The 26,137-nt window shown below is 40.2% G+C and overlaps 1 protein-coding gene across 8 annotated transcripts in view; it reads left to right on the top strand.

The window, feature by feature from the left end:
- PHLDB2 (pleckstrin homology like domain family B member 2) overlaps positions 1-26,137 on the top strand; it is a 106,040-nt gene that overhangs the window by 43,314 nt on the left and 36,589 nt on the right. For 6 of the 8 annotated variants that reach the window (XM_084629861.1, XM_084629859.1, XM_084629860.1 and 3 more), the window contains 5 exons: positions 1,877-2,260; positions 6,192-6,335; positions 7,197-7,334; positions 22,790-22,918; positions 25,050-25,205. In XM_084629861.1, the coding sequence (XP_084485987.1) occupies positions 1,877-2,260; positions 6,192-6,335; positions 7,197-7,334; positions 22,790-22,918; positions 25,050-25,205 (951 nt within the window). The remainder of the gene's footprint in view (positions 1-1,876; positions 2,261-6,191; positions 6,336-7,196; positions 7,335-22,789; positions 22,919-25,049; positions 25,206-26,137) is intronic. The other 2 variants (XM_084629864.1, XM_084629866.1) reach the window with 1 other exon arrangement.

Genomic DNA, 26,137 nt, shown 5'->3' with positions numbered 1-26,137 from the left:
CATAGGTTTGGAGTTGACGTCTGTCTGCTAAATCTGCCATATGCTTTATGGAAGAATGGATAAAAATTACCGTATCTGATCAGGCGAGCAGACCATATAGTCCAACAGCTTATCTCTGACAATGGTCCCAGTACCAGAGGCTTTAGAGGACGGTGCAAGAAACTCCATTGTGAACAACATGGAATAAGCTACCCAAAGGGGACATTTCTGTCTCATGCCTGTTGCTTATGCCCTGAAACAGGAAGGTTTAGATCTTTTTTAAAAAATACATACATCTGTTCTCTTTAACAATAACTTTGGATGCTCTCACCCATGTAATTTTGTAGTCCTTCACTGTATCCTACTAAAAGCTGAGTACTTGTTAATTTGTGTTAAGTTTTATTACACTCATGACTTGCTTCAGGGAAACCAGAAAGAATGTCTTGCTCTAACTCTTCTACTTGGTTCTTGTTTCTAATTGCTGCTGACTCAAGTGAGATAGGATTACAAGAAGTTAGCTATCTTGCAAAATCTGATTTTGGATTTACTGCCAGGTAGAATTCGGAAACTGAGTAAGCCTGTGGTGGTTCTGGCAGGAGAGAAGTTCAGAGGAGACGTTGTTGCTGTTGTTATTGTTTTTAAATCTCCTGAGTGATAGTCTAGAAGTGTTTCCTAGAGATAAGATGAAAAATTTACAAAAACCTTATTCATTAGTGTTGGTATTAATGCAAAACATGAAGCTGTCTTAATGAGGTTTTTTCCAGTAATATCTTTAAGTAGGCTTATGGTAAGCAGTTTTCCAATTAAATTTTTTTTCTCTTTTTTTTAACAAAAGGGACATGAACTTAAGTTATAGTATATTTTAAAAAATCTAATAACTTTGTTCTGAATTTTATGTTAAAAGAAATTATGTATAACATAACAAATCTGGTTTTGCTTTCTAATAATTTTTAAAAATACTGCAGAGCTGTTCAAAACTTCTGAGGAATTAAATGTTTCTACAATAGCTTGAGCCATGACCTCTTGAAGTCTGTCATAGTTGTTCATATTCTCAATGTTAAGAAAATGGTGTGAGCTTTTATAACTTAACAGTTTGCTGGCAAAGCAATAACCCCCTGTTTTAGGTTCTGTTCCATTTTAGTCAACTTTTGGTCCTGACATATTATTTTCCATCTTAACCTCCTAAGGATCAAAAGTGGAAGTCTCAAGATGTAAAGCAACTTACAAAATTGGTGGGGGAGTGTGGAGAAGAAGGGGGAAAATGAAAGTTAATGAAACAGGAAATCCTAAAAAAGGGGAATGATTTCTGTGTAAATTGGTTCTGTGTAAAATCAGCGTAATCATTTAATCTCTGCCAGGAGCATCGCCAAAAGTCCAAGTAGGTTGACATATCTTTTAGGTGGTAAGCTGTGTTGGGCATGACCATTCACGTTTGGGTGCTATTGGAAATAAATAATAATTATAATCTTTTTTCTGTGGTGAAAAGGGAAATTTGAAACTTGAATGTGGGATCATAATCTTTTATGGAGAACAGCTTCTGTGTTCTCTATCTTACAACTCACTTTTGACTCAATTGCTTTATAAATCCCTTTTTATATGATACTTTCATATATATTATAGCATTAAATTATTACACTAATTTTACATTAAACTCTTTTCTACAGAAATTATTTCCCATTTTTAGGATTTCTTACCTCATTAATTTTCATTTCCTCTGCCACACCATAATTTTATGTATATGTATAAACATATATAATACTTTATCCCTAGATTGGTAAAGGCACATAAGGAAATTTAATGACTTTAAAAATTTACATTAAAAAAAGTGTGTAGCTTTGACATTTTCTTTGCTTGAAATTTGTATGTTAAGTTTAGCACTGTCTGTTTCAATTACTAGGAGCGACAGCGGCTGGAGACCATCCTCAACCTGTGTGCTGAATATTCCAAACCTGATAGCGATCCTGCTGCTGCTACCACTGTTGCTGATGTTCAAAAAATTAATAAAGAACTGGAAAAACTTCAGCTGTCAGATGAAGATTCTGTATTTGAAGATTCTCAAATGAATCCAGAAACAAGATTTAGAAACCACTTGAAATCGTCAACAAGTGATTCTGATTTCTCAGAGTGTAGCAATCTCAATCGAAGTGTTGCCACTTTCCTTACCTCTAGAGGGATTAGAGCTGATGAACACTTCAGTGACAATATGAAGACTCCAGCTTTAGCTTCTTCTGCCTTCTTGAAGGGTTCCAACGAGTCTTCTTACCTAAGTATCATACCAAAGGTAAGATTCTTGAGAAGTGAACATCACATATTGGGAACCCTTGGTTGAAGTCTTCCAGCTGTATTCAGGTTTTATGGCGGAAATCACAAAGAAAAAGGCTTAAAGATAAGTTTTAGTGAGACAGTACATCTGTTTTGGTCCAGTATTAATTGAAATGTTGGTGATTTTGTTTGCTATGAAAGCTATTTATTTTACGTACCTTTCCCAAGTGATAAACAGTTCAGAAGGAGGGAGTTTGGTAAATAATAGTATAAAATGATTTAAATAAGCAGCATTTCAAACGTCCTGTAGACAGCTCGAGTTTTATGAGCAAAATTAATGTATAATTGTTGTCAGGTGGAGACTTACCGTGTTAAGTATTCAGGCCTGTTGCCAGAAGAGGAGGAAATCACATAACTTTTCTCCTCCCCTTGACTGAGATTTCTGCCTGCTCTAAGATCACCAGATTTTTTCTGAAAGCTAACCAGAATAGTTTTAAAGGGAGCAGAAAAGAATCGCCTGGCTGAATTTACTCCACCATCCCTTTTTCTTATTTTGAACAAAGCCATTGCGTCAATCAACGTGCTGCCTCTTGTGAAGTGTACTGGGACAGTTGACCTATTCACACACCACCAAATCTGTCCAAGGATCTTCTCCATTAAACACCTACTGCTCCTTAAGAAACTGCTACCGAATATTCCCCATTCATTTCACAGTGCAGTCTTGTAAGTTAAAGGGAGCGCTCCTTTTAATAAAATTAATTCCTTAGTGATGTTATTAATAGCTAACACTTCAAAAATCAAATTCATATTTTGCTATTCATTATGTCTGTTTACCTTTTGGGGAGCTTTCCTTCAGATGGAACAGTGATAGGCTAATCTTCTACATTTTTGTGTTGTGTTTAGTTTTACTTGTAAGTTCCTTTGCACTGAATATATGTTGTAACTTTCAGTGGTCCTGTGACCAGTTTGCATGGAATGAGCAAATAATTTAGAATAATTTTCATGTAGAGCCGGTTGAAATTCAGAATTTCCATTCCATGGAAAATTCCGCCATTTTGAAAAATTTCCTGCAGAAAGGAAATTAAAAAAAAAATTGTTTCAGAAAAATCAATGTTTTTCTGTTTGTTTTATTTTTAAATGAAATCACAAGTGCCATCCTCCTTCAGCCTCAGACTCCAGGGGCCTCCCCTGCAGACTTTGAAGTTGTAGGAGTTTCTGCCATGGAACAGGAAGCCTGGAAGCCCTGAGAGCCCTGGTTCTGTCAGACCCCTGCCTGTCTATCAAGAAAAGTTCATTGAAACTGAAACATTTCCATGAAACATTTTGGTTTTGATGAATGAGAGTTTTCTGCTCAAAAAATGTTTAGTGGAAACATTCCCAGTGAGCTTTGTTTTCATAGTTCAAGCAAATCAGGTCTGTGGCCAGAAGAAGAGGAAAGAACTGGAATCGTCCCTCATTCCTTCCTCCCTAAAATGTCCACCATAATGGAAATGTTTCTGTTGGCCTCAGATTTTTAAGCGGGTTGGGGCCCGGGGACTTACCCTGCTCCACCCACCTGGCCCCAGCAGGAGCACCAGGTGGGCGGGCAGGTGGAATGGGGCAATCCCCTGCACCCTGACCCCATGCCCCGGTTGGAGCACGGGGTGGGCAGAGCAGGGCAAGCCCGCGCATCTCGACTCCACGGCCTGACAGGAGCATCGGGCGGGTGGAGCAGGACAAGCCTCCATGCCCTAACTCCACTCCCCAGCAAGAGCTCTGGGCAGGTGGATGGAGCGGGGCAAGTGCTGGGGCCAGAGCAGAGCTGGGGTTGTGGGGTGGGCCTGGATGCTAAGTGGGTTGGCCACGGCCCACCCATGGCTACGACCCTTCCCCATCCCCGCTCCACCTCTTCCCTCCCCGTTGCACCCCTACCCCTCCTCTTCCCCACCTCTTTTCACCCCTTTCCCCAGTGCGCCCCATCCCCGCTCCTCCCCCTCCTTCCTAGCACCTCCTGCACGCCACTGAACAGCTGTTGCACAGCGTGCAGGAGGCACTGGAAGGGAGGGGAAGGAGTCATTCCACAGCATGAAGGAAGCACTGGGAGGGAGGAGGAGGAGTTGATCAGCGGGGCCAGTGGGCCCGGACATGACTTGCGGACCCTGTGGAGTAACCTCACAGACCCCCATGGATCCACGGACCCCAGTTTGAGAGACACTGAGATAGATTACATCAGGTTGCAACAGAAATATCTAATCAGTTACCATATAACTAGATAATCATTTTGTTATTTCAGCAGCTAATCCATTTCAGTGCTAACCGTTTAAGGACTTTCAAAATAAAGGAGAGGTCAAGGCACAACTCTTCAGTTTTGTCATCTTAGTCATCACCTCATAGTAGGGGATTTTTCACATTGTCTGCTTGATGGTGGCTCCAGTATTTGATGGTAGCTTTCATGTATTTTCTATCTCTCTCCTTACCCCTTTGTAGTAAGGGCTACATTAGCTTCATTGCATTCAAATATAATTCATGTTTAAGGGTATCTTCTGTTTGACTTGGTTTTGTGCATATATGGGTAAAAGGGGATATCATTTACTTTAAAGAAAAAAAGAGATGGCTGCTCCTCTAGAACTCTTTCTGACGAGCCTTTAGAAATAAGCGTATTTTAAGCAGAAACCAGTTCCCTGTATCTACACCTTAAAATATTGATTCTCTCCTTTCTTTATCTGAAATTTACATTGAAACACTTCATGTGCAAGTTATTATGCTCTTGAAACCCTTCCATGCTCATGACTGTTACTTTCTTTCCATAAATGAAAGTTCCTATTTTTAATCTCTATTGGGAAGTTGAAATTGAAGATGTTATGTCAGCATTAGCCAAACAGGATACCGGACAAAAAGAAGCTTTCCTGCTAGGATTACTAGCACTAGTAAGTAAGGAATACCATTCATTCATGGTAAAGTGTGTTCTGTTAAAGGAAGAGAAGAGCAGTAACAGGCACCTGAGTGTTAATGAAATGCAGTTCATTGTTCTCAAATATCAAGGTCAGATTTGCACATGATCTCTTGTTAAAATGTCTGCCCTCAGAATAGTAATTAGGTAGTTCGGTTTCACTGGGTTTTGAAGAGGGCCATATGGTATAGCACTTAAAGCAAGGGACTGAGAGACAGGATCTGATTCTAATTCTGTCTGGAGACAATGAATGAGAGACCTTAAAAAGTAATTTGACCCTATTGCTTCAGCCTTTAGAAAACAGGATAATTTGCAGGAACACTTTAAAAACTAGCTGCTGTTTTGGAACGAGGCTTTCCTGGGTAAAATAAACTCCCAAAATATCTTTAACATTGCTTTTTATATCTGTCATAATTGTCCAATAAATAATTGAGGCAGGAGAGAGGGATTTTAAAGATTGTTTGCCATGCTAATTGTGCACCCATCTTACAAAAGCCACTCATTTTGACACTTGCTTATGAAATGCTGTATCATCCAGGTTTTTGTTATATATAGAACTGAAGTATACTTTTTAAAAGGAGAAATGTATCTTCCTGTATCTGTTTTACTTAGGAAGAGAGAATGATGGATTATTACAACCAAAATAACACAACGTATGAAGTGTCTGAAGAATACAGCTAACAAGAAGAGTTAATGAGAAAAGACTTGATATAGTATGAATGGTTTCAGAGTAGCAGCTGTGTTAGTCTGTATCCGCAAAAAGAAAAGGAGGACTTGTGGCACCTTAGAGACTAACCAATTTATTTGAGCATAAGCTTTTGTGAGCTACAGCTCACTTCATTGGATAGTATGAAGTTCGGTACCCAATGCTTACAAGTGAAGTGTCAATTAGCAGGCATACAAGCAGAACTCTTGGCAATGCAACAGTTGTGTAAAGTAGTTGAACACAGAGTGAGAGGAAGGAGAAAAATGTACTTCTTTGGAATTTTATTAATAAACACCGCCTAATGACTAATTGCAGACACCAGAATGCACAAGTGATGAGCAAAGAGGGCAGGAGCTTGGTCGGCTGGAGGAAGAACACATAGCAACACTAAATAACTTAGAGGAACTTGAACAGAAGATCAAAGAATTAAATGACCAGATGGATGAATCTTCAAGAGAGGTATCAAGAAATGAGGTCTCCTGTTTCTTTTCACGTTTTGATTTTAAATGTCATGCTCATTAAATAGCTAAAATTGAATATATGCATGTATCTTGTTTTGTGTGTGTGCGTGCGCATATATATATATAGAAATTATACAGGAGTCTCATGCATCCACATAGCCTTTAAATCCTCTGCCTTTTGGCCAAAATTAAGTGCAGTATCGTATTAACTGATATTTCCGTACTATGGGGACTATTTTCTTCCCTTGCAGGAGGCTGGATAACATGATCTATTTGTCCTTTTCTAGTTCTAACTACTATGCCCCTAAATGTAATTAGAATAGTCCTGATTATTGAATGGTTGATGGATTCATCTGAGAATCTTGTCTCACTTGGGAGTATTGTATCTCATGTAGCCATTTAAAGGGTAAGGATGTGAGATAATTTCTTTTTAAAACTCCTCACCCTTGTGCTGGCAAGACTATGAAGCACTGTTGGTTTCTGAAATCTCACACTTGCAAACCAAGCTGTATGGACCTTAAAGTTGTCCTTTCTCTAATTAGTAACAACAGGAAAGAAGCAGCTGTTCCAAAAGTGGTTAGTGCAGAGGCTGGCTCAAGTAGTAGGTATGGTATCATACAGAAGAAAGTAAAGAAGAGGAGAATTAGAAAATAAGTGCTAAACAAATAATATTTAAACGTTGGTTTGTTACAATATTTTATGGTGAGGTTTTCCTTTTTACATATCTGTGATCTCCTTGTAACATGTAGAAGCTCATGCTTGGTGGCATCAACACTGCTTTTTAAAATGTAACAAAAAAAAGTGTACGAAGATTTCTTTATAAGCTGGACTGCTTTTGAGAAATGTTTTGTGTTTCTAGCTGGATATGGAATGTGCTCTTTTGGATGGGGAACAGAAATCTGAAACAACTGAACTTCTGAAAGAGAAGGAAATATTGGATCATCTGAACAGGAAAATAGCTGAGCTGGAGAGAAATGTTATTGGTGAAAAGACAAAGGTAAATAAAGTTATCTTCACTAATTTTGTGCTATTTAATCCTTGATCTTCAAAATATATTCAAATAATTAACATAAAGGAGGAGTTCTGTAACATGCACTGGCGATAGGCGGTTTACTTGATTTATATATGGTAGAAAATAATTATCTCAAGAACTTCACCTTTAGAATGCACTTGTTTTATGAGATATCTTTGATTAGCAACATGAAGTGATAAAATAGAAAGACCTAATTTGTTGAAAAGGTATGTGGGATACTTTGGGTGCGTTAAATGCCAAGTAAAGCAGAGTGAACACTGGGTGTGCAGTCACTATAGACCAATTATCACAACACGTATCTTGGACTACAATGTCCTATTGTGGTTATGTTATCTATTGTTAAAAAAGGTGGTATTCATTTGACTTTTCCACAGTCTTCCATCGTAAGTTATTTGTTTTAAAATGTATTCACATTAGACCCTCACTAATTCTCTCAAAAAATCCAAGGATATTTTTCCTTTTCAGCAAAGAAATGTAAGAGCAGATTGCTGCAGTTTGACTTTATTGAGACTTCACTGACAAAATACACAACATACACTATGCAGAATGATAAATAAGACACCTGTCCAAATAAATTAATAATGTACACTTTTAATACAATTATGCAGGTTCATTCAATTTGGAAATTGTTAACTTTTTACATTTTGGGAATCTACAAAGAATTTTCTAAACGTGTACAAATTAAATAATTAGTTCTCTAGTATGTGTAGTCATAACTTTCAATTGTTTTTTAATACAGTTACTTCTGTGAAATACAGACTTAACTTGAATACAAATTTTAGACACCCAAAATGGAAAAGACCTATTAGTCCCCATCAAGCCAGAGAAGAATTGTTTCCTCTAACCTATTGTCTAGTGTGTTTCTAAGTCCGCATATCTTTTCTTGGAAGACCATTCCACAGCCTGTTATATCCCACTGTCAGGAGGTTTTTCTGGATATTCAGCCAATAACTGTTCTTTTCTTAATTTCATCCCAGAACTCATGGTTTAAAACTGTCTCCCTGGAACTACTCTAAATAATTCTTCTCCATCCTTTAGTCACTTGACTGATGTTCTGTTCCTTTGGTTTTAGATTTTGTTCCTTGGATGGTCGCCTGAAACAGGCTTCATTGCATTTATTCCATGAACCTTTCACCATCCCCTTGTGTGGCTTAGACAAACGACACATTTTTAGTTCTTGTAAACTTTCCTTCTAAGTCAAGCCTACAGCCCCTAATAACTTTTGTTGATTTTCTCTGAACTCTTTCCACATCATTGCTGTCTCTCATGTATTGAGCCTGAACTCTACATTCCAGCTGCATGTTCACTAAAGCTGCACAGAGAGTAGTCCTGTTGCCTCCTTGTTCTATGAAATGACACATGTAAATATGCTTAAACTTTATTAGGCTTCCCTACCTGTTTCCTTCCTCAGGCCTGCATTCACTTTATATATCAGTGTTGCTGCAACTATCAATAATGCTCAACTTGCAGATTCTTTAGTCACATTTTTAACCTGAGCATGAAATCAGTTTAATAGGTTTTATTTTTCTTATTGGCCAAAGACCAGTCTAAAGCTGGTCACTGGCCAGGCTTCAGGTGAAATGGTGATAAGTTATGGCTGTGCAAATAGCTTAACTTTAAAGGGATGCTATCAGGCAGTTGAGATTCTCAGACTGTATGGTGTGAGCCCCTTAAATATTTGGATAAGTAGATAGAAATTGAATGTCTGAGTGATGTTTTCTTTCTCTCTCTCGTACTTGTTCTATTTTAATCTCAAACTTTATGACAAATGGAAATTAATCCTTATTTTTTTCCATGTTTTAACACTTTTTGGAGCACTTTTAAATATTCCCTGACAGAGCTGTGAATCAAAACATAGCAGCATTGCACTTGTGTATGCTAATCAGCAAATGAAAATGGCAAGTCTAGTTTAATTTTCCAGCTGAGTGCAAAGCAGAAAGTAAACAAGCTGCCTAAAGAGACCTTTCTTATTTGAAAAGTAAATTTATTTAAAATACTTGTTTTTTACAATGCAAGATGGTGTTAGTAATATAGGTTAAAATATTTTAATTAGTTTTGTCTTGAGTGTACCTTTATAAATGGATTTTAAAAAAAAAATCTTTTCAGAATGCTTTCACTACTCATACTTATGGCTTTGCCAAAGTCTGAAGTTTTTTATATTTAAAACAAAATATGTAAGTGAGAAAATACAAATCTCCTCCAGTAGTGCCCTGGGAGGCTTAAAGAAAATAGAAAGTTTTTTAAAAAAGGAAAAAAAAATATTGCATCATGCAAATTGTGAAGTAAAATGTCATAAAATCATAGCTGTAATATTCTGGAGAAGGAAGGAAACGTTAACAAAAAAGATTGGGCATGTAATGCAAATAAATATCATTCTTTAGCTAGCTGAGAGAAATAATTTTCAGTATCTTGTTTAATAGTGCTGTTTATGTAAGATTATACTTTCTGCATATCTCATGAGCTAAGCAAGTTCTTGCCTATCCTGCAATAGGATGGGAAACACCCTTCCCCTTCTCTGCCCCCCCCCCCTTGCCTTCCCTCCCCTCTCCTCCCAAATGCTGCCTACAATGATGCTGATGATTCAGCATATTTCCTCTGAGGCAGTATTAAATTAAATTAAATTAAATAGTGTCAGGGCTCAGTTGGGTGCTTGCCGGTGCCATCTGTTGACCCCTTGTAATCATTAAAGATTCCGTGCCTTCTTTTTTTTGCCTCCCAGAGCATATGTGTTAGAAATTTGGCCAACACAGATACTCTCTGACTACTTGGCGATCTTCTTGTGAGGCACAAGTAGTGCTAGTGCTCCAGAATGTAAAATGTCTATTACCCACCGATGACAAAGAAAGAGACCTGGAACTGTCTTGGCCTGGGAGAAACCCAGGACTGAAATTAGATGAGCAGGGGAGAAGAGAGGAAAGGATGGCATTGTGATTTGGGCCCTGCACGTGGACTGGGGAATCTGAGTTTGATTCTTGGCATGGCTGTGGAGTTGCTTGTGTGGATTTAATCTCTCTCTTCTCCTGTTTCTTACCTGTAAATCAGGACTGTTTCCTACAGAGTTTTTGTACATTGTCTGGCACAATAGGGCTCCAATCTACTGTAATACAAGGCAGGATTGAAAGGCAATGGGGCACAAATCTTGCATAATATACTCTCTCATGGTTGGTTAAACAGCCAGTTCTCTTAGTCTTGCAAATATTCCCTCACATTTTTTTGTGTGGGGCTAGGGGGAGAAAATAGTATTTTTTTAAATAAAGCTCTTTGCTCACACCTCCTAAAAAAAAGAAAAAAACCCATCCCCTTGTCATTAACATTATTGTAGACTTCAGTGCCTTGCATTTTAACTTATAAAAAATGCAACACTCTGAAATAAATCTAATTTCCCCCATTCTTCATCACTGGTGTAATGGTATTTTCCCAGGAAGGATTTTTAGAGAGAGAGAGGATGTGATCTGCACTGGTGCTACCACTATTGCTGCGATCTGGTACATACCAATCCACTTTTAGGCCTTGATCTACACTAGAAAAATGTGTCCCCAGATTGTGACAGTGGTGCGATTGCACCTCTGCTAGCACCAGTGCAAGTCACTACTCTAGACAGTGTGTTTAATGCCATGCCATGAAAACCTTTTCTGCTACTAGTGCATGGCACTGTTACTGCACCATTGCTGAAACATGTGTAGGAACTTGCTGAAAGTATATGGGCCAACGGAGCCAAGATTCTCCCAAGATGAAAGTTACAGAGGTTTTGGTTGATTGTTTCTAGTGCTATTAGGTAGCCTCTGGTAACCAGGCTATGGAGCAGAATTTCTACTTGGGTTTTTTTGAGTGTTCAGTGGAATTTTAGACCATGTTAGCTTACATAGCAAGGTGTGACTTTTTTTGCATATGTGGAAATTGTTTTTGCCTCCAAGCTACCACAAAGGTTGTAGATGAAGAAAGCAATTTTACCACAGCTTGCAATCTTCCCATTCTTGTAATAACGAGAAGCATTTTTACCTTAAGTGTTCATGTGATTGAAAAGACAGTGTCATTTTGTGCATATTCGTTATCATCCACGGCGGAAATGATAACACTCTGAAGCCTAACCATCTGAAGCCTAATCTAGCATATAAACACTTCAGTTATGGAATTACTCAGACTTCAATAGCAAGCTATTGATTGTATGCTCTAGTTTGGCAGAAGCAGCACCAGAAATAATTCAGTGCTAATGCAATTTGATACTTGGTTGTAGCTTCACGCTTCCTGGGAAAGAACTTTACTACAGATTTTGACAAAATCTGCCTTCTTTGGATAGAACCAGACTGTACAAGTACAAAAAATAAACATTCCCTGCTCCTGCCTCCCCCCCCCCCCCCGCCCTGTCTCGCTTCCCCAACTTGCTGTTTACTGGAAGGACCATGTATGCATTCTACTTATGTGGTAGTGACACATTTGTGACAGCTGAATTAGCACCTCTGTACCATTGTGCTATTTTCAATGACGGCTTCCTAAGAATTACACTTTGAGATGGAGACCTGCCCTACTCTATCTCAGTCCACGAGTGATTTTTGTCTTTATGAAAGTTGTATAAAACTATATTTATCCATGTTAAATATGCAGATGTGGAAATAAATTTTGTCATATGTAGCTGAATACCATCATCGACTTGGTTTACGCATAACCAAGTTAAAGCATTTTGAAAAAAATAGGGATGAAAATTCGTGAAAAAGAAAATGAAATAATGAATATGTGGACATGACAAAAGGACAGTGCTCGTGAACTTTGGCACAGATTAATAGAAGTTGTGGCAGAAAGGTTTACCTGCCTGGAAATAATTGGCCCAGAGGCTTAAACCTAAATTTTAGGAGTGAAGAGTTATCCTTCCTCTGTAGGACCCCTCTCATGTCTTGCTGAAATGTCTTTTATCCATAGTGTTTCCTGTCCATCTCCTCAAGAGCAAATTCCATACAGAAGTCAGGCAGTGGTTGGCAGAGGATAATGCGCCTTCCTGCCTTACATTTTATTTTGTAAAAGTATTTTGGGGATAAAAAACAGAACATCTCACACTTGCCAGGATACTTGAAACTTGGCTCTATGGAGCCAAATCTGTACTGTAAGGATTGCGGAAATTGAGCCAAGGAAAGGATGCCAGTCAGCCAATCTTTTAAAATGGACTCCAAGAAACAAAATTATACACATTGGTAGTTCTAATGGTTTGAGTCTGGATCTAAAATTCAGGTTACTGTTTTTGTGCTTCAGTGAAAATGTGCAAAGCCTAAAGAATCAGGCAGATTAATAACTCCATACATTTTTACATCTTCCCTACTAAGGCCTCAATTTAGCAAGATATTTAAGTATATGTATAATTTTAAGCAGTTGAGTAATTTCATTGAAGTCCAGGGTACTGGTTACCACCTACAAGTAATAAACATGCTGAAGTTCATAAAGGCTGTGAACAGGATCCTGCAGCAATGAGGATCCTTATAGGAAAAGGATCATTATAGATGATAATGGATAATTGGAAACCTCAAGTTCATTCTGAGACAGTTATGAAGAAAGTAAATTGAACAGTGGGTTGTACTGCTAGAAAGATACCTGTTCGTTTTTTATCCTCTTGTCATCAACCAGTATCTGTTAAGATTGTCCAATATTTTGAAGTTTTCTTATTTAAATCATTTTGTGCTGCTGGGGATATTATGGTTAGCTGGAAAGACTGCTCCTTTTTCTGTTCTGGCAGTGCTGTTGGAGGTGTTCTTTTCTAGAAAGAGAGATTTTTTTAATCAGTGAGGAAGCATGCTCAGAGTTTGAGTTTAGGAAACCCTGTTCTTCATTGCCTTGCTGTGTGTCTGTCAACAAGTTGCTACATCTTTCGGTTTCTCCATGTGTGAAATGGGGATAATACTTTAAGGATATTTTAGGCTAAATTATTTTAAAATTGAGCAGCATTTGGAAGACATGAAGTTCTTAAGGTGTACTGAATATTAAAATGCTGACAAACTAGAAAAAAACTTGATTTTTTTAAAAAAAATAAGTTGATGTCTGCTAGTGTGGGGCTGTACTTAAAGCAGAAGTATCGTTTAGTCTAATACAGAATTGATTAGCTTTGTAGTTGTTTTATGCTTGCAGCATTTGATAGAAAGCTCCTGGTTCATAAGAGAGAGCCCCTCCTATGATATGTCCTAATGTATGTCATCTGTTATGGTATGCATGAGAAACAGCCTGCCCTTGTTCCACCACAAGAAGTATTGGGAAAAGAAAAGGAAATGGCTTTCCCTTACATGTCATGTTCCTTTCCCCATGTCTGGCAGGCACCTATCATTCCCCACTGCTCGTGTCTGAGTGGCAACCATAACTTTACCATTAGTAATTAAATTGTGCCAGCTTCCATCCACAGCTGTGCTTCTCTTGTAAGACAGAAGAGTGAGAAACAGGCCCTAAAGAAACGGGAAAGTACAGAGGGAAGAACAAACAACTTGTCTGCTTCATTCCATCCTTGTTTTTTTGTTTTCAGAACGTCAGGCAGCCCTCTTTGTTTTATGACATCCAGCCACAACGTTGCAAGTGCTTTCAGTTCTGGGAAACTGGCAATATATTAGAAACACTAGAAAGGTTGACATTCAACCCGATCTCACAGTTATTCCATTAGCCTCCTTTACTGTCTGACCATCAAGGGGTGTGTTCCCCACCTGCTGTCTAGTTGGAGGGCTAAGGCTGACTTTCGGGGGGTGGAATATATCCTGACAAATTCCCTACAGATGTTGCAGCTCTACTGATAGCAAATCACTAAAAGCAGAGCATCCTCCTTCCATTGAAGTAGTCAGAATGCAATGCTACTAAGAATTTTATTTTATGGATAAGGTGAGGATTCCCTTGGGAACATATACATGTCTATATAGTGATGTGACACTTCTCGGGGCACCCAAGGCTGTCAGTCACCTTGTTGACACCCTTCTCCTGCATGAGGGAGGCTTGCCTGTGCCACCTGTGTGTCCCAGCCTGTCAGTCACTTAGGCACTCTCCTCTGGGACCAGTCCTGCTGGTTGACAATAGATGTACCCCAGCCCCAGAATCCCTTCAAAGTGTCCCCCTGGATAAATCCCAGATCCTCCATTCCCAAAGGAAGAATGTAGCCCCGTTTGCTAAGTTTTATCTTAGCCCACCACTCCTGGATCACACACAGCATTTGAGTTCAATTATAGTAAAAAAAAAAAAAAAAAAAAAAATTCCTTTAAGAAAGAATAGAGATCCAAATAGAAACAAGGCAAAGTGATGGAAACAAATGGTTGCATGCAAAACAAAATAATAAAACATGAACTAAGGCCTACACTTTATTAATAATTACCTTCTTTACCTGATAGAGTCAATTCTCATCCCAAAGTTCAGTCTTTTGCAGCATTTGCTGCCCCACAGAACCAGGACCTCATCTTTCATAAGCTACCCCTACTCACTGATGTACCTTCTCAGTAAATGAGTGCAGAGTGTCTTCTCCGGACTGTGATATAGCGAATCTGTCTCTTGTCTTTATTCTTAGCCAGGGCGGGCCCCTCGCTGTCACATTGTTCCTTTTAACTCCCAAGTGGTTTTGATGTTTATAGTTAGGGCCTCACCAAATTCACAGCTGTGAAAAACATGTCACAGACGGTGAAATCTGGTCTCACCCGTGAAGTTTAGTCTTTTGTGTACTTTTACCCTATAGCAGCATTTCTCAAACTGGGGGTCCCAACCCAAAAAGGGATTGCCAGGCTATTGTAGGGGGTTGCGGTATTGCCACCGTTACTTCTGCACTGCCTTCAGAGCTGGGCAGCTGGAGAGCGGCAGCTGCTGGCCAGGCACCCAATTCTGAAGGCAGCACCGCCACCAGCATCAGAGCCGAAAAAAGACTGCAATGGTATGGTATTGCCACCCTTATTCCTGTGCTGCTGCTGGCAGAGCTGGGCACCTGGCCAGAAGCTGCTGTTCTCCCGCTGCCAGCTCTGAAGGCAACACCGCTGCCAGCAGCAGCACGGAAGTAAGGGTGGCAATGGTATGGGGTGGTTGTCACTTTTTGGGGTGTCATCATGGGCTTTACATGTTTATATTTTGCTATTTTAAAATATGTATTCCTGTTTTGTTAAAGCCCTGTTTTGTTAAAGAAATGTAAGCTTTAATTGTCTGAAACTGAAATTCAGGATTTTTAAAATGGTATGACTGTGAAATTTATGCAAATGGACATGAATTTGATAGAGCCTTGTTTATAATGTGTCTTTGATGGGTTTCCATTGGTTTGTCTGAGTTGTTGCAATGGTGCAATGCATTACATATTCAGCTAGCCAGGGAGGGTTGACAGCTCCCTCTTGTCTGAATGGGTCATTACTGAGCATTTGATTCTCTGGTGACTCACTTCCGCTCCAAGGCTATAAGGGTATAGTTTTCAATATAGTTACAGTATTTCTTAAATATTACCCATAAACACATCTCTCAATAATTATGAATATCACTGAATTACAAGTTTTCAAGGGAGACTTCATAATGCTACTCTTTATGGGTAAATATCATGAAAATGGTTATTAGGTATAGTGAGTTTGTCAGGTCTAAGACAGGAGTTGCTTGTAAAAAATAGCGAACCCTTTGCCAGTTGGCACCAGTGGGTATGTCTACACTGCAGTTAAAAGCCCATGGCTGGCCCATGCCAGGTGACTCTGGCTAAGGGGCTCAGGCGAAGGGGCTGTTTAATTGCAATGTAGACGTTCAGGCTCAGGCTGCAGCCCAAGCTCTGGGACCCTCATACCTCTCATGGTCCTAAAGCCCAGGCTCCAGCCCAAGCTGGAATGTCTACACTGCAATTGAACAGCCTCTTAACCTGAGCTCCATGAGCCAGAATCAGCTCACACAGGCCAGCCACTGATTTTTGAAAGAAATGTCTTTCTCCTCCTTTTGTTGGATCATGTTAAAGAAGTTCTGTATTAAAATCACAAATGAGTTTGATTCCCCAGAGTTTAAATTCCAGGGTATTACTAATGAAGAGGTCTCTTGGTTTTTGGTACTCTTTCTCTCCCTCTATGTGTGAAACTTGCAAGCTGCTAATTGTGTTAGTACATTCTAAGACAGAGTCTGTTCTCAAAGCAATTCACAGAGAGAGAGACTCAAAGCAATACTCTAACAACAGAAACAGCACCCGGAGACTCCCCGCCCTTTTGTTGTATTAACAATTGTGATTAAAATAGAGATAGAGGATGTATGTGGATGGATGCTTGGTGTGGATAATAACTGAATGATCAGGGAGGTGCCAGCCTAAGAATCCAGTGTCCATCGGCTGAAGAAGGCGTCAAGTGGAAATAACCAGAGGACCCCACCCGGAGGGCAGACTGGAATCCACCCAACAGCCTCAAGAATGGGAGAACCAAAGAACAAGATAACATCTTGGAGCCGTCAGGAATGTGCTATCTGCTGATTGATTCAGCAACAGCATGATGAAACAATTCCCATAGACTGGCATAGGAAGAAATTCCTATAAAAATAGACTCTAAAAAGTGAGAACTTTGGGGTCTGATTCTGCAAACCAACTTCCAGGAGCATCAGATGAGCATCTGACAAGGCCCTGCTCCCTCCTCATGTCCAGGCCACCTGGCCAGTGGCTTGGCATGAGCAACTCTAAGGCTGGTAACTATGATAACAACCTTGCAGAACCTGTGTGTGTGGGTGTGTATGTGTGTGTGTGTGTGTGTTTGTATGAATGAATGTGTGAATAAATATGAGATTGAATGGAATGTTATAGCTATAACTAACTGCTTACTATGATTCTTTCTGTATTCACAATAAATGTGGTATTTTGCCTTTTTCCCTTTAATAAGATCCTGCTGGTTTTTATTTTATTGGTCCAACACTTTGCTTACTGGCCAGTTCTCATGACATCTTTCTGACTGACTGTAGGCTTAGAAGGGCTTTTCTGGGATGTGGTTACGGTTGTCTGGCCATACGTGGAAACAATTGGAGTGTGTGTAGAGGTTATTCAGAATGAAGACCCATTTAGGTCCTTGCTTGCTTTTCAGAAAGCTCTAGAAGAATTTGTTTGGGAAGTACTGGTGATTTAATAGTCTAGTCTATTTGAAAGGGTAATAAGCAGTGGTGAGCTGGAGCTGGTTCGCACCGGTTCACTAGAACCAGTTGTTAAATGAAGAAGCCTTTTTAGAACCGGTTGTTCCCCGTGAGGGACAACCAGTTGTTGTTCCCCGTGAGGGACAACCAGTTCTAAAAGGGCTTATTAATTTAACAACCGGCCAAAAGTGGTGCCTTAGGAGCACCCACGGGGAAAATTTGATGGGTGCAGAGCACCCACCGGCAGCTCCCCGCCCCGCCCCAGCTCACCTCCACTCCGCCTCCTCCCCTGAATGTGCCGCCCTGCTCTGCTTCTCCGCCTCCCCCGGCTTCCCACGAATCAGCTGTTCGCGCGGGAAACTGGGGCGGGCTGAGAAGCAAGCGGCAGCTTTGTGCTCAGGCCCAGGAAGGCAGAGGTGAGCTGGGGCGGGGGGGCACGAAGAGGGCTGCCTGCACCGTAGCAGGTAACCCCGGGGGGGGGGGCGCAGGGGAACCGCTCCCCGCCCCAGCTCACCTGAGCCTTAGCGCGAAGCTGCCACCTGCTTCTCAGCCCTCCCAGGCTTCCCGCACAAACAGCTGATTTGCAGGAAGCTGGGGGAGGAGGGCGGAGAAGCAGAGCCAGGCAGCGCGTTCAGGGGAGGAGGCGGAGCAGAGGTGAGGTGAACTGGGGCTGGGCACGGGGCCATGACCCCCTCATGGGGTGAGGAGGGAACCGGTTGTTAAGATTTTGGCAGCTCATCACTGGTAATAAGTATGATGGGAATGACATCCTCATATAAAGTCTTCTATCTTAGAACAGTGTTAAACAGATATGGGTTTGGATTCTTGACTGATGCAGATCCTGAGGTATTTCACATTGGAGTAATTCAAGTAGGAGAGTTGACTCTGTGTGGAGAGCTTTGATGTACGTTTATTATTGCATGTAGAGTTGCCTGTTTGTTCTTTCTTCTTTGTTGTGTTTCTCATGTCAAATAACATTTCTTTTTTTTTTTTTCTTTTTTTTAAGGTAGCAGAGTCAGACCTTTGTACCCAGACCATGCAGTCCCTTTCACAATGACCTTGAGCAATTTTTTTTATAATTTCCACTCATTATTTTTTAAAATTTCTCCCCAGCTTGTCCTTCTCCTCTCCCACAAATTGCGAGGTACAAGGAAAGACAACTGATCAAACCCTTCCCCCACTAATATCATCAAAACAGAAGGCTGTACTACGTCAAAATCCAGGCTGTGATCCTAAATGACCAATTCCTAACAAACCCACAATGCTGGGTTAATTTTGGGTTGCCAGTTATATTGTACTGTTCCTATTTAGCTTTTGTTTAAGGATCCTATATTCAAACACACTTTTTTGTTTGTGCTATTAATACTTTGCTGGTTCACTTGAACAAAGTCATCATGCACAGAATGTGTCGTGCTGTGGCCATCCAAAACAAAGCTGGTGGTTGAAGTTCTGGCTTACTAACCTTATTGCAATGTCATCTTAAATCTTGAATTTATAGAGAAAATGTAATAGCTTGCATACAGATGTTGGTGTTTCTGTTGGTCAGTTTTCTAAGAAAGGTTGTGTTGAATGACCTGCAAGACCAGTAAATAAGCGTCCAAATCACAAATACTTTAGATTTAATTATCAAGGTTGCTTCACATTTCAAAGTAATAAATATACCCGCTATGTATCCCATAACTGGTTACTGGGCAAAATTATCTGTTTCAAGGGTGCTCCTAAATGCCCAAAATTCCCCCCCAAAGATACTTACATGTATCTGCAGTTAGATTCAATGGGAGATGAGCACCTGTATCTGAAGGTGGAATATGGTCCAAAGTGGAAAATATGGCAGAGCAACACGTCTTATTCCTGGGTTTTCCTTTTCTTCTGCGGAAGTCGGTGTTGATTAAAGGGCAACTCATCGGAATCTAATTTTGTTATGGAATGAAGACTTAAGTTTGGAAAGCAGTTGGAATTGTGGGGAAGGTGTTTAACAGACAGAAGTTGACTTTGTGGCTCTCCCTGTTGTTGAAGCTAGCTTTAACTCACATTTATAACTTTGCTCTGTAATAAATTTTTTGGAGTAGAGCACAGAGAGGGTGGGAGGAGTACCACAGTGTATAAAATAACAGTAGAACATTTATTAGCTAGGTCAATGCCATTTTAAATTGTATCTTTCTCCTACAAGTTTTCCAAACCTTCTCTTAAAATCTCAGCAATCCTTTAGAGTCAGGATGTTTATGTGGCAGCACGGGGAGCCAGAACATATGGGTTCTAGTGACAGCTGTGTCACTGACTATAATGTTGGACGGCTCACTTAAACAGTCTGTATCACATCCAGTATGTTGGACCGTAGTACCTACTTCACAGGGCCATTAGGTTTAATCCACGGTTATAAAGCTTTTCCAGATCCTAGGAGGAAGATACTATTGAAGTGCAGATAACTTATTATTCATTTCACTTCTTCATCAGATTATCAGTGTGTGAACTAAACCAATGCAAAGTCAGTAGTGCTGGTGGAATTTACCAAAGGGCTGCAAAACATATAATGCCTATAAATGCTTAAGGTGACATTTCCTGCTATGATTGCACAAGTGAACCAGTCTGCTGGGATGTTAGAACTTCCTGAGTTATAAATAGAAGAGATGGGTATCATTTTCTTTCAGTCTTCAAGGAATACCTTACTGGTTTATTGATGGAAGTAATAATATTTCTGGTATGGTCCTCAGTGAGTTATATACTTGCTGATGTTAGCTGTTTACACTTAGATTGACTTGCCTATTATTGAATGAGCTAGTGTGATTGTTAGGTTGCCTGGATCTCCAGGAAGCTATTATTGGAGTAATGAAACTATGCTCAAGGTTGCAGTAATTCTTGTTGCTGTAGATTGCTATGTGGGTGGGATCAGGAAGAAAAGAGCAATCTGATTGTGTCTAGGACTAATGTGAAACTGACAGCTATGGTTGTGAAGACCTGGATATTGATTTGTGAAATATTTAGATTCCCTTTTGTGTTGGGGGGAAGGGTTGACTCAGGATGTGAGACACTGCAAGGCCCAACAGGTCTCAAACCCAGGCCTCCATAGCTACCAGGTAGCAGACACCACCATGCTGCCACCTAGCAGCAGCTATAACCAGCTCATGCTCCAGAAGCCACTACTCACTGTGGATACAAACCATGGGAAGTTCTGCCTCAAGGGGTCTAACAGGCAGCAGCTTCATGGCTCCTGATTGGCTCCCCACCCTATGTAAACCCAAGAGGCATTCCGGGTAGTGTCTGGGCAACAGCAGTGATCTCCTGTTGCTGTCATGACCTTTCCTGCTCCCAGTTCTTCAACTCCTGGCTTCAACCTCAGCTTGATTTGGACCTCGCTTCTTGACCCGGACTCTGAAACCTGATTTGGACTCTGATCCTTGATATCAACTCCAGCCTAGAACTTGACTACAAACTCCTCTGCTACTCTCAACCTCAGGTTTGACCCTCCTCTGACCTCGGTCCCGACTGTCCTTGTCAAAATCCTGACAGATACTCTCTCTGCCTCATTCTGGGCTAGTAGTGACAAAGCAGTGATTTGATGACTGTTTGGTGTCCTGTGTGGAATGAGTTTGATCTCAGAACAGTTGACAATAAATAGATGAGGGATTGAGCTTTAGGAGTCGTGTCTCCCGGGTTCTACTCTCAATTATATGTTGCTGTGTCATTGTGTGACCTCAGTCAAGTTGGGACTGCTCTGTACTTGTCAGTGAGCTCTGCTTATGTTGTTTGAGAATAGGGATGAGGGTGTGGAGTCCAGGTGACTGAATATGATGGTTCAATCTCTCGGTTTTTATTGAGTTTGTGAAAATTGTCCATTTTTCTGGGCAATTCGGTGGCCTGATAGCATGGCCTGAGAAATGACCAAAACGAGCATTTCAATTCACATAAGACCTGATTGTAAACATTAAAAACAAACCAACAACCTGTCTTGGGAAAGTGGTATTCCCCGTTTTAGAGGAGAGGAGAATATAAGGAGATTAATCAAACAAAATAATTTTGCTTCCTCATCTCGATGGTACTGTGAAGGTTTGAGGACTGTTTTAGTAATAATGAACAAAATATGAAAGAGCATTCAGTGCTCATGAAACAGAAGATCTTGTATGGCGAGAGACGTGTCTATTCAAGGTGTTCAAATCATGTACAGTGACCGCAAAACCTGAGTGTGAGGAGCTGCTGAAAAGAGGCACTCGTTTTCAGAAGACAGAGAAAAAGAAGATGGAGAAGAGAACAAATAACTGGATATTGTAGCAGTCCAGAATTCAACTGTCCTTGGAAGGCTCAAAGAAAGAGGCTGGAACATTTAGGGCACCTAAAATATCAAGAAGACATGGAGGTCTGCTGGGAAATGAGAAGCCCATGTGTAGCTCAAAGAGGAAGAGAAGAAGCAGGGATTGAACAATATTTGAGTGAGTCTGTGAGCAGCAGCTGACTAAAAATAGTGTTAAGAAACCTGGCTGTCTTCATAAGTGAAGATGGTTCTTGATGGGTATCCTCTGTTAGAGACTAATTTACCCTATCAAGTTTTCTGGAACGTACATGTTCTGGCAGCCGCTTTCTATGGCATGTCAGGCATACTGTTCCTTCCAGACACATTACAAGAAAGTTTAGGGGAATGTACCAACTATGTTTGCCAGTGTTGAAGTTAGTTACCTTAAATACTGTTATGTACACTGGAGAGATGAAAAGAAGATCTATCTAGGGATGCTGCTGGAGTTTTCAGGGAGGAGTATGTAAATGCATCCTAGAGAACAGGGTACAGTTTCCTATGGGATTAATTGAACAGATTCAATATGTTTTAGCTACTGAAACAGAATTTCCTGTCCCAAATGTATTTCTTCACCGTAATCTGCATCACTTAATCTTTTTACTGCTTGCTAACCTGTGCTCAGGAAGTAGACAGGTAGTTTACTCACCTTGAGAGTTCCAGTTTTCCTGTACAACCAGAGTATATATAATATTTCACCCTGCTCTTTGCAAAAACCATTTTTCACTTCACTCTATCATTATCAGACTAACATGCCTGCTGCTTCCTTAACCATTTTTTACTAGATAAGAAAGATAGGACAGGGCTAGCCAATGCCTTTTGAGCATGGGAGTGGGAGGAATGTAACTCCTATGCACAAAGAACAAGGACTAGGAAGAGAATTAATTACTTCACTGTCATGATTAACTTTTGTTTGATGTCAACTTTACACCCTATCATTGCAATTTCTACTAACAGCGAATATCTGTCTTTGAACTACATGCTGAGGCTTTTTAGAGTTTTAGAGTTCATTATCATAATTGCTAACAACTGCTTGGGTTTTAAGGTAATTCTGTTCTTTATTTTCTGGTTCAAACTTCAGGAAAAAATAAAGCTTGATGCTGAAAGGGAAAAACTAGAGAGGCTTCAGGAGCTTTACTCCGAGCAGAAGACCCAGCTTGATAATTGCCCTGAATCCATGAGGGAACAGTTACAGCAGCAGCTGAAGAGGGTCAGTAGCAAGTTTCAAGATTGCACAAACCTTTTTTTTTTTTTTACGGCTAAGTTAATTGTAATATATTCTATCTCACATATGCAAAGAAGCATCTGCAAACTTTTTGCAGATTAGTTGTGAGGGTTAAGTATTTGTTTCAGTGCATTCTTAATTAATATGTTGCATGGTGACAATTGAGTAGAATGCAAATCAGTGGATTAAAATTTTTTTTGTACTATTTTAAAAGCTGTAGCCCAGTCACACATAATTAACAGCCTGCGCCTGTTGGCTGATGTGAAAGCTGATAAGAATTGTGATGTTTAGATGGACATTAGAGCATCACCTTGTAACTGAACAAGCAAAGACAAATATGTGGTTTCAGTAATTAGGATAAACTATATTAGCACTTAACTTTCATTGCCATTTGACACAATTATCTGTTGCTTTTTTGCCACACTGTCAACTGGTCTCTGTATGCTGTTGTGCGTACTTATTTTCTTCAATACATAATTTAGTTTATAATCTGAATCATGCATTGAAAATGTCATTCCTGAGGTTGTGTGTCTGCACAATTGATTTACATATCTGAGTTACTCTTTCATTCTTTGCAGCGGCACTGTTGCATTTTATTCAACACTTACACAGTCTAACTTGACTTTATTGCCTGTAACATAACAAAGTTAAAGTACAGTCTAAGTTAAAGTATAGTTAGGTACTGAAAAGACTGTAAAAATGGCATTGTGGGGTTCTTTTCTCTCAGATCTCTGAGGCTAGCATTTGGAAATTGTTTTTCTTCATCTTCTATTCAATGGGCACATGTGGTTGTTGAAAGGGTTAGTGAGACAAAATGAACCAATGTGCTGTTAGTGTACTACTGCCATTATGTTCTGTCCTTCTGTCATCTTTGATGGGCTAGGAGACTCAGCCCCCTCCTGATGGATGCTGACTCGGCCTCAGTTGTTCACTCTTAGCTGGACTACAGCAATGTGATATAGCTGGGCTTTAAGTTTTCAGCACTTAGGAAACTCTAACTTGAACAAAATGCTGCAGCATGATTCCTCAACAGCATTGGCTACTGCAAGCACATCAAACCTGTCTTCTGCTCTCAACACTGTCTTTCCATAGACTATCAAATCAGATTCAAGGTTTCAGTCCTTACCTTCAGGGAGTTCCATGGCATGAGCTCAGCATATCTAAAACATCAGCTGAGGCTCTGGGATGAAGACTGTGGCCAACAACTGTGCTCCTCTGGGACAATGGGACTTTCTGCCGTTAGGGTAAAGCTTATCTGTGCAGGAAGCAGTTTTCTCTGGGGCTGGTCCAAGACTGTGGAATGAACTCCCTAAAAACTAAGAACCATCATAAACCTGACCACCTTCCACTCCAAGTGCAAGGTGCACTTCTTTGACCTTGCCTTCTCTAAGATAAACAAATAGATAGCAATGTGTGTATGTATATATATTATATGTAAAAAATCCAAAACAAAACATTCCACTGCATACACTTTTTCCCTTGGGGAGAGGATGAAAGAATAAACATGACAGATGTCAGTCACTTTGTTTAATCCACTACTGGAAAGCACTCAGACACTCTGGTGATGAGCATGTTATAAGAACCTGTTCTGAATAGAAAGTTCTTTCAAATGTGTGTATGCACAGGTGATTCCATCTTTTCATGTTTAATTCCTGTGAAATAGAATTCTGTGTGATAGTGGGATGTTGGCAGTAATTGATGAAGTAACCCCAAAGTAAAGATCAGCCATGTTTACTTCTGTTTATGATGATGGTAATGCTAAGTAAAGAAATCAACTTTGTATTTGTTCAGACAGATTTGTGGAATGAAATTGAATAATCATTTTAGACTGATTCATAGAACCAAGTTAGAAGGGACTGCAAGGGTCATCTAGTCTAACACTCTGCCAAGATGCAGAATTTGTTATATCTAAAAAATCATCCAAAACAGATGGCTATCCAGCCTCCATTGGAAAACCTCCAGTGAAGGAGCTCCCTAGGCAGTCTATTCTATTGTCCTACTGTTCTTACAGTTAGGAAGTTTTTCCTGAGATTTAATGCTGTTAAGTAACCGTTCTCTGATCACTGTAAATGCAAAATTTTTGCATGTGTGTTTGTTTGTTTGTCTGTCTTTAAAGGATGCTGATCTGTTGGATGTAGAAAGCAAACACTTTGAAGATCTGGAGTTTCAGCAACTTGAACATGAGAGCAGGTTAGATGAGGAGAAAGAGAACCTGACACAGCAGCTCCTGCGTGAAGTAGCTGAATATCAGCGCAGCATTGTCAGTAGAAAGGTAAAGGGATTAAAACTCAGCTCTTTGCTTGATGTGTTTTTTTTTTTTAAATTCAGAGCACTGTTGTTTCACCATTACCTGTTTCTTTGCTGGTGCACATAAAAGGGATTTAGGTGAATCCAGAGGTAGACTGTCCATAGGAAACATTACAAAACCTTTCTCTCAAAAAGCATCATAGCAAGAATGACACTCATAATGATGACAACCCCATCTTCCCAATCACACTGCCCTCCAAAAATTAAATTAAACTAAAGAACAAAGTCCTATAATACAAACTCATCTCTACCCCCAAAATAAAATAAAACAAAAATACAAATAACCACAACCACAAAAAATATCCCAAGCAAGGCTATATCCTTAAAAGGTAGGAGAGCCAGATATTCATTATATCCTCTAGGATAGTGGTGGGCAACCTGCGGCCATGCTTCCCACAACTCCCATTGGCCAGGAACAGCAAACCGCGGTCACTGGGAGCTGCGGGGGGCCGTGCCTGCAGACGGTCAACGTCCGCAAAATGTCTCACGGCCTGCAATCAGCTTGCTCTGGGCTGCATGCAGGCCGCAGGTTGCCCACCACTGCACTAGGGAATTCACTCTTGCTACGTTATATAGGAAGCTCTCTGATAATATGATGATGGGAAGCAGCACCTTTACCATGATCACCTTTATTAACTTTACTCTTTACCTTTAAAGATAAATTTACTAAGAGGTGAGAAGTTGCATTTCTACCTGTAGCAGGACCACCTACCCAGTCTGGCTTTGGGTTAGCTCCTACCTCATTTTCCCCTCTTGGATTCCCCAATAACTTCGACACAGACTTTCAGGTGTCAATGAACACTCCTCCTTGGGGTCTGGGTTTGTTAACAAAGTTCACAGGAAAACACAAGAACTCCCATAGAGCCTTCGTAGCTGGCTCATGACCCTTTGTGCAAT

The sequence above is a fragment of the Lepidochelys olivacea genome (assembly GCF_965140295.1).
Source record: "Lepidochelys olivacea isolate rLepOli2 genome assembly, chromosome: 1".
NCBI lineage: Eukaryota > Metazoa > Chordata > Testudines > Cheloniidae > Lepidochelys > Lepidochelys olivacea.
This window is presented reverse-complemented; position numbering and strand designations above follow the sequence as displayed.